Source organism: Aspergillus vadensis (assembly GCF_003184925.1).
Source record: "Aspergillus vadensis CBS 113365 unplaced genomic scaffold BO88scaffold_19, whole genome shotgun sequence".
NCBI lineage: Eukaryota > Fungi > Ascomycota > Eurotiomycetes > Eurotiales > Aspergillaceae > Aspergillus > Aspergillus vadensis.
The window spans coordinates 647,787-659,736 of record NW_020292057.1 but is presented as its reverse complement, the minus strand read 5'-3'; the positions used below and the strand labels follow the sequence as shown (position 1 = coordinate 659,736).

General features: G+C 52.2%; 5 protein-coding genes across 5 annotated transcripts; 2 read left to right on the top strand and 3 right to left on the bottom strand.

Moving 5' to 3' along the window:
- Positions 1 to 31: 31 nt before the first annotated feature.
- BO88DRAFT_406591 (NADH:flavin oxidoreductase/NADH oxidase family protein) lies at positions 32 to 1,847 on the bottom strand. The gene is made up of 4 exons (XM_025707190.1): positions 1,368 to 1,847; positions 647 to 1,311; positions 237 to 590; positions 32 to 180 (listed from the first exon to the last, which is right to left on the bottom strand). Exons 1-4 carry the CDS (start codon positions 1,540 to 1,542, stop codon positions 121 to 123), a joined length of 1,254 nt encoding a protein of 417 aa, XP_025560762.1. The 5' UTR covers positions 1,543 to 1,847; the 3' UTR covers positions 32 to 120.
- Positions 1,848 to 2,284: 437 nt separating this feature from the next.
- BO88DRAFT_392662 (uncharacterized protein) lies at positions 2,285 to 4,676 on the bottom strand. Its single transcript, XM_025705069.1, has one exon. The coding sequence runs from the start codon at positions 4,345 to 4,347 to the stop codon at positions 2,548 to 2,550; it is 1,800 nt and encodes a 599-aa protein (XP_025560761.1). The 5' UTR covers positions 4,348 to 4,676; the 3' UTR covers positions 2,285 to 2,547.
- A 286-nt stretch (positions 4,677 to 4,962) lies between these two features.
- On the bottom strand, positions 4,963 to 6,172 carry BO88DRAFT_455869 (D-isomer specific 2-hydroxyacid dehydrogenase family protein; the record flags this gene model as incomplete). Its single annotated transcript, XM_025710893.1, has 4 exons — positions 4,963 to 5,557; positions 5,608 to 5,695; positions 5,746 to 5,798; positions 5,850 to 6,172. The coding sequence occupies 4 exons, from the start codon at positions 6,170 to 6,172 to the stop codon at positions 4,963 to 4,965; spliced, it is 1,059 nt and encodes a 352-aa protein (XP_025560760.1).
- Positions 6,173 to 8,414: 2,242 nt separating this feature from the next.
- BO88DRAFT_345586 (WD40 repeat domain-containing protein) lies at positions 8,415 to 10,907 on the top strand (the record flags this gene model as incomplete). The annotated part of the gene is made up of 2 exons (XM_025703301.1): positions 8,415 to 9,414; positions 9,466 to 10,907. The coding sequence occupies 2 exons, from the start codon at positions 8,415 to 8,417 to the stop codon at positions 10,905 to 10,907; spliced, it is 2,442 nt and encodes an 813-aa protein (XP_025560759.1).
- Positions 10,908 to 11,381: 474 nt separating this feature from the next.
- BO88DRAFT_299009 (uncharacterized protein) lies at positions 11,382 to 11,949 on the top strand (the record flags this gene model as incomplete). The annotated part of the gene is made up of 2 exons (XM_025702408.1): positions 11,382 to 11,753; positions 11,815 to 11,949. Coding segments are annotated over 2 exons (507 nt in total), but the record flags the coding sequence as incomplete, so codon positions are not given.
- Between the last annotated feature and the right edge of the window lies 1 nt (position 11,950).

Below are 11,950 nucleotides of genomic sequence, written 5' to 3'. Positions count from 1 at the left end.
TATAAAGTGGCATCTCTCGCTGAACTCGGAACTCATGACCATGTAGAGATACACAAAAGAAATACGGCAATATATAGCATTAGACAATTCGGCCCTCCTGGCATAAAGGCCGCAATATTCTCACGCAAACGTGTGGACAATACCACGACCGAGTTTCTCTATCTGGCTACTATACCAACTCTGAGAAAGGAAGTAATGTCAGCGAGTGGCACCCCAATCAGATACATCTCACTTACACTTTCGAGGCCAGCCCCAACCGATTTGTTGCTCAACATTTTGAGGATCCAAGGCTGTCTTATCTGTTGCGTGACAAGCCGTGCGCTCTCTTTCGGGACATCTGGGTTCAATAGAATGTCATTCGGTAAAGTCGGTTTGAGGACTGCTGGACGCCCAATCCCAATCATGTCGCAGTCCCCATCTGTCAGTGCCTTCTCCATACCAGCTCGGGTACGGAAACCGCCCGTCACCATCAATGGAGTCCCTGGGAATTGCGCTCGGATAGCACTGGCGAACTCCAGAAAGAATGCCTCCCGAGCCACCGTCCGAGCGGACTTCTCAGGCTGTTGAGATGACGTGGAGGAACTCATCATCTGGTCAATTATCAGCTGTGCAACCAACCACATGCCAAGGGGACAGTTCATCCTACCGAGGGATCCTCATACGACCCTCCACTGATCTCAACAAAGTCCACACCCGCCTCAACGATGAGCTTGAGCTGCTCAACACAGGCCTTCAACGCACTTTCGGACTGATGGTCGACCGAATTCAGCTTTATCCCAACGCAGAAATCCGCAGGAACCGTTTTGCGAATCGCACGGATGATATCGACAATAATCTTCACACGGCCAGCCGGCGAACCGCCATAGCTATCCGACCTTAGATTCGCCGTGGGCGATAAGAACTGCGATAAAAGATATCCATGTGCTGCATGCAACTCCACCCCCTGGAACCCCGTCTGTGATGCCAACCGACTAGTATAAACGAACTGCTCAACCACATGATCGATATCCTTTTGGGTCATCTCCCTCGGTGTACCGAAAATCACCGAGCTCGCGACCCTATCCACGATTCTTGAACCAATGTTCAGCGGTATGGGACTGGGCGCAACATTCTTCGCAGTGAGACATCGCGACCCCGCACCCATGGGCGATTGCCTTCCGGGGTGACTGATTTGCATGACTGTTGGCGTGCCATGTTTCGTACAAGCAGCGGACCACTCGCTCCATCTGCGGATCAACTCTGGTTCGATAGCTGGATTTGGTGCAACGTCACGCGCATCTCCAAGGTACATCCTATCCACTTGGACGTTTCCTGTCGCAAACTCAGCGCATTATTCACTGCCAACGGAGACATTGTATGGCACTCACCTGTCAGAAGCATACCCCATCCACCACGACCCCACTCGGCATAAGCGCGATTATGGAGTTCTGTGGGCAAGTTGTCACCATCAGACATATGTTCTGCCATTGCAGCCTTCACCAAACGATTCTTCATTTGCAGCCCACATTTGAGTGTCAGCTTTTCTGAAATTGCGGATTCCATGGTCGGTACTCAGGTAGATGATAGACTGAACTGTGATCTGAATATCGAGAAAAGTCTCTCGTCCGTCGACAATAAATTTATAGAGATAAAACACCTGTCTATCTGTCCCTGAGCTTGGACCTGAAATAATCACATAAGAATGCCCCCTTGATCAATAATACCTTCCGTTCCTTTCTAGAACCCAATCGATAAATCATATGTCTCCGAGGCCCGGCCCCCTGTACGACAGTACAACCATCTTAAATATCATCGAACAACCAATAAGGATAATGACATTCTATCCCCTTTTGAGAAAATGTTGCGAGTTCACGCGGCAGATCATAGTGGCAGAATGTCGGAACTCGATCGAGTCCCGAGCATGTAAAGTGGGTCGGTCCACTCGAGTTCCGACGCCCGATGATCGCTCGCCACTGGGGATTCTGTCCGGGTTTCGGGTGTCGTTTACAATTAAAACCATCCCCCATTATACCTGTATGATATGGCTGGGAGGATGGGAGCCTCGGTTCTATTACGGCCTGTGGTTCTTGTAAAATAAAAGGGTGTGATATCTGAAAATGTACTATGAAGAGTGGAGAGTAGGCAGGTAGGGTAGAAGTCTGGTTATATACATAGGACCCTGAGACTGAACGTTGGCTATTGCACGCTTTTTAGGTTCCTGGTACGAGACCCATCCAGCTAGTTTGAGACGGTCGAGATTTGGACCTGAAACATCAAGTATAAATAATAATGGTTTTGTTCTACCCTGATATTTCTCTTCATGGACTTGTCAGATAATGAAAACTTGGCGCTGGTAGACGGCTCGTGTTGGAGTTAATACTAGTTCGGACGGCCGTGCTACGGATGGACAAAGATGTATTACAGATTGCAGTAACGTGCGAACGGAATTGCCAACAACGAGTCTATCAGCACTATTTCCAAAACAAAAAAACGGGGCTACGGCGCAGCAATTCCAGAGAACATCCAAGATATCACCGCACAACAAATAAAAGGTCAAAACAGTAATCATCACACCTGCGCTGCCGTAAACCCATGACAAGGCCAATCCGGTCTCGGAAAGCGCTGGGGTCGCGTATACTCCTCGAAGAACATGTTGCCGACGCTGACATTAGAATGCATAGTATGCGCCTCGCGACCTCTCACCCGACCGTACTGAAGCCCACGCACACTAGGATACATCACATTCTGCAGCATTGCCAGCGCTCTATGGTTGGACTGGTCGAACCACAAATGGTCCGGATGCACAACAAGGACGGTATCGTCCATCGCCGATTGGGCATCGATGAAGAAGATAGGGAAATGGCTGTCGCGTTCTCCGTGATAGGTGAAGACTTCCCAGAAGATCTTCCAGACGTCGTCGAGCGTGCCATCCGCTTCACCGTCCCAGGGAACGTAACATGCGACTTTAGATCCCCAGTGACTCTCTTCCACTTGGCCTAACGTGCGGATTTCTTTTTCTATATCGTATTTTTCGGATCTGGAAAGCTCGTTCGTGAGATAAAACACTGGTATGGTGTATTGCCCTTTCTTTGCTGGGAGCCATCGCGGTGGATTGGGGTAGAAAGGTTGGTCAAATGGACGCAGTAGCTCCGGGTCGACCTTGTGACTGTACATGTACTGTTCTGCGGACTGTCCTCGTCTTCTCATCATTTCAATCCAGGGTCCTCTGTCAAGGATTATATTTTTCAACGTTATTCGTGCCACATTGGGCAAATCACCTCGTTCGTATTTGACAATCCCTAGTTCAAGGTCATTAACATTCTGAGCGACGGGCATCTGTTGAAGAAAGTAAATATTGAATGGGGCTGAGTTGTCTCCCGCTCTAAGCCGATACGCCTCCCATAGGTTTGCAAGGTCACGGCGAGACCTGGTTCTGTGATATTCCCAAGGGATAAAAGTGATGGTATATGACCGAACACCGGCGCGCTCGATTTTCCGGTAGTCCTCAATGACGTTCTGGAAGAGGGTTTGGATATGATGAAGCTCGGGTTGCGTGGCTGGGAACAGGAGAAAGATGTTCAGGTGCTTTTCCTTGTGGTATATCCACGGCGGCAACCACATAGGAGTTTCGTTGGCTATAGAAAGCCAGTCCAGGACTTGCTCCGCCAGCTCCGGTGGCAATGGTGTGTGTTTTGTCAAGAAGGCCGCGGTAATAATGAACCGTTCTTCGTGACTGAGAGAGGTCGCTCTGTCGGCGGAAAATGGGGGCCGGTCAGGGTCATAGAGAGTGAGGCCAGGATCATCATATCGATCGCGTTCAATGTTATGCATGAGCGACCTCTTCGGTGGTTGCAAGTTGGAAAGCTTTTCAAGAAAATCTTTGCTGAACCCGTCTACAGTGGTCCGCTTAGCGAAGACGCAAAAATCGCCCGTTGGGGCTAAGACAACTGGCTCTGGCTTGACAACGACCATGACCAGTGACAAAAGTGGATCCTCCCACATGCGAAGAGTCCCATGCACTTGACGCTGAGTGAGGCTATCTGCTACGAGGAATCTTGTCCATCCAGCTCGATATGCTAAGACGGCCATTGCGTGAATGTTCGCCTGGCTGTCTGGGCAAGAGCCATGGAGGGCGACCCGACGTAGCAGCCCCGAGGATGGTTGCCATCTTGTCAGTGTTATATTTTCCTTTCTGAAGAACTCTTGTAGGCGAAGAGCAAGATAAGCTTGTTCGGCTGGAGTTTGCTTGTCCAGGTAGACAAGCAGCAATGGATATTTGTCCTCCTGCTTCTCGTCGATCAGGTGTGGGAGTCCGTACGTTGGAGCGGAAGGCCCAGTGCCGTTGTCCGAACCAATATGGGCTTCCATCTGTTCTGTTCCTCCCCGATGCCAGGTTCTTCGGCCGGGATTAGAGGGGTGCAGAAGGATAAGCGGGTGAAGATGCGGGTGGAGCACTAAGCAGACAGGGTGGGACGGTCGATGAATGGCATTGATTCCACTGACAGGGAAAATAATTGATTACAGTGGGGAACTCGTATGGACCCGGCATTACTGAAGCACGTGGCGGCTGTGGGCGCATGGAGCTTGAGTTCGCAGACGAACTGTATATTTGGGCGTGGTTTTGATTGTGAATGACTTCAGGATATAAGTTGGAAAGAGAATAAACAAGATGCTATAGCCAATGTAACAGACACTCCCCCATTCGAAATGTATGTATTAGTCAGTTGTGATCGCTGCCTGGAAGGAACGGCGATCAACGCCGCGCTGACTTCCGCCTGCCACTTTCTCCATATGACGGGCAGACCCTCACCGCCTTAAATAGTAATGCCTGAGGCAGAAGCGGGGTATAGAGGGAGCCTGAAGGGTGTGCTGCGACTTGTTGAGTTTCATAAGCTCTTTGATCATACTCATACTAATGCATCTAGCTCTCTATAATTCTATGTGCCAGTAGTCATGTTATCGTCAGATTCTTATCCATCTACATCAGTATCCCAAGCCTTTATCAACTTGGTTGATCAGATGTTGTCCACGAGCCCGTCTCTCCAAATTGCTCTGCAGTATCTTAATAGCACGATCATTATAGTGGGTTGAATTCCCACTGCAATGCGGAGTAATGATGACATTCTTATACCCCCACAGCTTATGGTCAGCTGGCAATGGCTCCGGATCTGTAACATCCAGTGCTGCGCCTCGGATCTGACCCGCATCCAGGGCTTCCATAAGATCATCCGTTTTGATCACTGCTCCCCGGGCAATGTTGCTAACATAAGCCTTCTTCTTGCTCAGCTGGGCGAATTGTTCCCGCCCGATCAGGCCTCGTGTCTCCCCAGTCAGCGGGACAGTAATCACCAGCAAGTCGAGATCTGAACCCAGGAAGTCATTGAGTTGATCTTTGCCCCAAAACCACTTTGACGGAAATGAACCGTCTTCGTCCCCAAGGCCTGGCTCGCTATATGAATCTGCTTTTCGCGATTCAGGCGTGGCTCGGGGGTGCAGTGTGAAGGCATGGACGTCCATGCCAAAGGCCTTGGCGACTCGGGCGCATTGCCGGCCGATACTTCCATAGCCCATGATTCCACTAATATGTGTCAATTGATTAATACTTGAAAGACTCAAAGTCACACTCACACTCTGAGGCCAACTGCATCCTCTGTGTCCTCATCCGATGTCGGGTCGATCCATTTACCGGCTTTTTGGTTGTCAAGGTATGCCGGGACTATCTCATCGTTAGTGTTATGTTCCTATCGATGGGTGCGGTCGACGTACGATGGTGCTGAAAGGCAAGGAATGTCATGAACACCCATTCTGTGATTTGAGGTCTGATCCGTCAGTTATCTCCTTCTTCCAGAATATGCTTGACAGAAACTCACGGATGAACCCCATTCGCTGTACAGAATGCAACATCTGTCTCATCGAACAGCGGTGTCCCCATAACATGGTTGCACCCAGCACTCAAGAGCTGGACATATTGTAGACTTGGAGCCAGTTCTTTGGGCGGAAGAAGCTTCCAGGTAAAGAGTGCTGTAACCTCTTTCCAAGTCTCCGGGGAGATGTCAGCGGGCAGCTCCGTAGCGAATCGGTCAATTTCGCGTTTCTCGATGCGCATGTGGGGCACAGCGCTTTTCAGGCTATCGATCCATTTGTCTGGGAAAGCACAGGGCATGAGAATTAGTAGGAATTCCTGGGGTGCCATGATGGGATAGCTCGGAGTTTGAGTGAATCGAAAATTCCAGTGTGGTGATCATGAAAGAAGGCTGTGGAGTTGCTGGGGTATACATACTTACTACTACGTACTGAACAGGAGTGAGGGGGTGTTGATGCGTTATCAATGCGCAAAGATAAGTAGTGCTACATTATCATATCAGTTGGTGTCTCAGGCACATTCCCCGCCCCCGTTCGGCCTGCGGGGCCAATCATAAAGCAGCGTAGTTAGTTAGTTACACTTCAACTACTTACTACATCGTATTCAGGTATGTCGTACTAAAGTGGCGCTATTGTATGTGGAATGCAGTGGACACTCTATTGAGAAGTACTCGTCGTGTACAAACCTGGCCAGCTGATTTTATTAGACAACGAAGACCCTTAATACATTGTCTATGCCCAAATGTAACGTGGCGGAAGATCAACCACCAAGCTTGAGGGATGGAAGATCTATCAACTCGAAGTAGAATAGAGTAGATCGCCGGATCAATGTTAATCGGAGTAGAAGTAACATTAGCTCTATGTTATAGGGGATATGAGCCCCCTTGATCGCGGTCAGATGATTAGTGTTACTGAACCAAGCGCTACCAACGGCTATAACATAAGATATGATGTTTGAACTGTTAGCTAAAAGAAAATGGATTATTAGTATAGATTCCAGGTTGTTGTAACCAGTCAGCGGAGTCGGAATAACAGTCAGACCGACACTATGCTTCTATTCTTAGGAGGCCTCAGGCCGTTAGTCCTAGTTATTATACTTTCCCGCAGTAGCTCGCATTGTTTCAGTTGCTCTTTTTCCTCGTATATTTAATGGGACTTGTTCTTTTGAATCAAGCGGAAGTCAGAGGTACCCATACAGAAATAGTGTACTAACATGTTCAGTCTCTACAGCTGGTGTGGGAGCCTCAAAATGGGGAATCTGACAGATAAAATCAGGCTGTGTGAATCGTGGAGTAGCACTACTAAGCCTTAAAACAATAGATCAGACACCAGAGAAAAAGAAACAATCCAATCGGCGGGATAATTGTAGATCGGGATTTGAACTACTTAGTACTTGCCTTAGTACTTGGTAGCAGCAAGCCCTGACTGCGGACATTTACATCCCGTTGGAATCAGACCATGTCACTTGTACAAGTACTACTACTGTCTACTAGTAGTCTTTAGACTTAAACAGGGTTAGAATAGAAGCAACATTAACTTCCCAACTCACAAACTGCAGCAATCTCCATACATAAAGTTCTACTAGTTTTCAATCATCATCATCTTGTCTTTCTGTCTGCCTCGTGATCGGCAACTCCCCCTCCATGTGACAGCCCCGATCGGGATCCACGTTCTCTCTCTCTCTCTCTTCTCTCTCTTACAGTTACCAAGTTGCTTTTTCCTCCTCCCTCTCTGTCTTCGCTTCTACTTCTTCTTCGACCCTCTCCTTCTTCTTCCCATTCCCATTTCTCTCTTACTTTTTTGCCTCTTTTCCCTCCTCTTCTGCGGCATCTGCTGCCTCTTTCCTGCAGCCTACCTAACTGGGGTATGATTGACGGCCTCTTGGCCCTCCCACTCCCAACTTGAGTCCTGTCGGGTATTTGCTTTTTCCCTTCTACTTGCTCACTACCTTTTGGCCTTCACCTCCATCTTATAACCTGTTCACCGGCCAAAACTTATCTAGTGGTGGTGGTTATTGGTGGTGTTACTTTGGTGCGACACCGCCCCTCCACCTCGGGATTCTTCCATTCCTTCTGTCCGCCTCCCACTGGCTTCCTTCTTCCCTTCCTTCCTTCTTCTCCTCCCACACTGCTAAGCCACCACCACCACCACTGACCTCTTCATGGTGGGTTGGTCACACAACGCACAACACACACTGACTCTCTACCCATTTCTCTCCAGTTAGCGCAGTGACTGTCCCACTCTGGGAGTCCAACCCTACGCTTATCCCTATCGGTGTGGGGGAGATGGGCAATACGCCCTGCGGGGTGAACTTGACTTATCGGCTGCAGAAGTCCAGATCCGACGGGGATTGATTGATTGATTGATTGATTGCGATCGGAGAGCCAACAACGTGGTCCGACCGGCCCTCATCCCTGTGCAACCCACCCCAGTGCCAATCACCGGTTGATCCCTCCTCCGTCTTAATTCCTTACTACTTAAATTCCACTCCCTGCTTATTCCTCCCCACCGCTCGCCCCAATCGATCGGTGGCCAGCCCCGTTGCCAACTCTGCGCGCGCCGCCCTGACCGGAATGCCTGGCCCGACTGCCTCCGATTTCCCTTCGTCTTCATCCTCCTCTGCCTCCGAGTCCTCCTCCAGCACCTCGGTCCTGCCGGGACCCCCGAGTACCCGCGCCCGCAGCCCGTCAGCATGCACCGTCCCCAGATCCTCACATCCCTGGACCCCAGACAGTCTGCCCTCGCCTAACGCCTCCTCGTCCACCCGGTTGCAGATGCCGTCCGTCGAAGACCCCGCGCCCGCCGTCAGCTCGGACGCTTCCGCGGCGGGCATCCACGGTGATACAGACGATCGGAACACGAGCGAATTGGCCGCCTCCGCCTTCATGGCCGTCCCCCAGTATACGCACGTCTTCGAGTCTCCCGATCGGCCCTACGCTACTTCCTCCGAGGTGGTAAATGCGGTGAGGGCGCGCGACGATTTACTGGTGCGTCCGATTGTGCCCGATCATGCGCCCAACCCGTCGTCGCCCCCGGTGGAATGGTACGTTTCGGATTCGGAAATGACAGACGCGCTGTCGGAGATGGGTGGCGTCCCGCTGGAGCCCTACATCGGTGGACACGTCGGTATGGCAGCCCTCCTCAACCAGTCGCTGGATACCCCGGTGTCCGCGCACCACGTCGCGTCCACTATCTCCAGCGACACCGAAGATGGGGAAGCGACCGATCTGATCATGGACTATGAGCCGTCGGTGATGGAGAACCGGTCCACGTCACAGTCCATTGCAGAGGACGATCCGGATGACACGCAGAAGTTCTACTCGGATGATGGCGATGAATACGACAACGATGTCGCCAGTGACATGGGGACCCGCCATGGCACGGCGTATTTGTCGGAAGAAGAGCTGGAAGACTTCTATCACGACCCACCGTCACCCTCTGCTCCTGAACTATCTGATCTGGGGCCCGGTTCCATGCGCGACGACTACAGCAATGTTTTTTCCGAGGGGGACGACTCAAGCAATGCCGACCCGACAGGCGAGACGCATTTTGCTGCGCCAGTGGTTGGAACCAGTGAGTCCCCATCGGTTTCTACGGTTCTTGCGGCATGCTAACCTGTGATAGCTCGCGAGAGGAATCTGAACGTAGACCAGTTTATTGCCCAGTGGCTGTACCAGTCGTCCGCCGCCTCCGCGATTCCCAGTCTATCGATGTCGTCGGCACACCTCCCCCGCAGCGCCATTGCGCATCTGATCGGGTGGATCCCTCCGCCGAAGATTTATCGACCGCCGGGGTATGCGCGAGACTTCTACGATCTGCAACAGATCCCCTGGTGGGATGCCTTGCGGATCAAACGGGCTTATGTGCGCGAGCTGCGGGATCAGTCGTATACATCGTACCACAACCTGGAGTATTCTCGGCAACGGCCTGGCGCGAGGTTGCCGCAGGAAGAGTCGTACTTTCGCGGCAAGGCCATGTACACAGAACACAAAGCCACCATCGAGCACTTTCAGCTCCGGAACCTGATGTCGGTGGCGGCATACAATACCGTCCACTTTGCACACGAGTCAAAGGTCTACTCGTGGGTGCCCGCGTACGACGATCTCGTCTGCCTCCTTGACTTGTCACGGCCGACGGTCGAGTCGGGGCTGCAGGGCCCCGTCAAGATCTCGACGATGAAGTCGGCGCACGACACGACCATCGCGGGCGGATTTTCGGGCGAATATGCCGTGCGAGCGGCGGGCACAACAGGCCCAGGCGTGCAAGGCTATGTGACCAAGGACCCGAATGGCATCACCAACCATGTCGACATCATTCCGAGTCGGACGAATCGGTCTCCACAGGGGATCTTCGCGTCGAATGACCGTCACCTGCGGGTGCTGGACTGCGAGACCAACACGTTCGTGGCGGACCACGAGCTCTCGCGGGCCATCAATTGCACGACGACCTCGCCGGACGGGCGCCTGCGCGTGCTGATTGGCGACTCGGCGGACGCGTGGGTCGTCGAAGCGGATACCGGGCGCCCGGTGCACCCCTTGCGCGGACACCGCGATTTCGGGTTTGCGTGCGCCTGGGCGCCCGACATGCACCACATCGCCACGAGCAATCAAGATAAGACGGCGATCATCTGGGATGTACGCATGTGGCGGATGCTGCAAAAGATCGAGTCCGATGTGGCCGGATACCGGTCACTGCGCTGGTCGCCCGTGGGCGGCGGGCCGCGCACTCTCCTCCTGTGTGAGCCGGCAGACCGCATCGCCGTGGTCAACGCACAGACATACCAACGTCGACAAGTGCACGACTTCTTTGGGGAGATCGGCGGTGCCGACTACGCGCCAGATGGCAGCACGATCTGGGTGGCCAACACGGACGAGCACTTTGGCGGGTTCCTGGAATATGAGCGACGGCAGTGGGGACAACGATACGGGCTGCGGGATCGGCCGAACGAGTGGCTGCGCGAGACGGAGCTGGACGACGACGAACGATGCATGTTGACAGAGCGAGAGCGACAGCAGCGGTGGATGTGGACTTTGGAGGATGAGGAGCATGAAGCGATGCTATTGTAGCGATGGGTGTATGAGTAGTGCATTATATTGCATAATTGGGCGGAGCCGTGATTTAGAGATACCACGTTATTGCAGTTTTAGCCATGATTCAACCATTATTTACACCATCACTTACTCTATAATAATACAAACTCCGAAGTAAACTAAATCGCCCGATCGTGGCTGAGCGCCCTGCCCCACTGCCGATCATTCCCATTCCACCCCTTCTCCCCCCTCTACATCTCGTCTACACCGCCACAGCCCCTCATAAATACTCCTATCCCCTTACCCCTCCATCATCATCATCCCCTCCTACCATCATCCATCTCATTTACCCATCTCCATCAACCATCCAACCCAAAACCCCCTACTAAGTGAAATAGAAAGAAAGGAAGAAAAATGTCCTTCTCCAACCTCATCTCCTCCGCCCTCGAACAAGCCACCTCCGGCTCCCACTCTTCCTCCGGAGGAGGATACTCTGGAGGTGGTGGCTACGGCAACTCTGGATCCTACGACCCCGAATTCTCCTCCGCCCAACACCACGCACAATCTCACGAATCCTCCTCGGATAGTTCTCTCTTCTCCTCCGCCCTGGGCTTCCTCTCCGATCGCAAGAGCCAGTACTCCGAGCAACCGGACATTGACGAGGAGCATCTCGTGCAGTCGCACCAGCGGCTGTATAACGGTGGTGGTGAGGAGCAGCAACATGATAGCAGCAGCTTGGGTGCCGGCGCTGCGATGCAGGCGCTGAAGATGTTTACCTCCGGTGGTGGGGGTAGCAGTGGTGGGGACAAGAATGAGTTTATTGGTATGGCGATGGCGCAGGCGAGTAAGCTTTGGGAGGAGAAGGCTGGATCTGGGAATGTCGTAAGTCTTCAATATTCATGGTTTCTTCTCTTGGGGATGTGGGCTAACTGGTGTTGGGTAGTCTGGTGATAAGCAGTCGGCTGTTAACTCGGCTGCGGAGATGGCGTTTAAGATGTATATGAAGAGTCAGGGTAGTGGGTCGAGTGGTACGGGTGGTCCTGGGGCTTTGATGAGTTTGGCGAGTAAGTTCTTGTAAA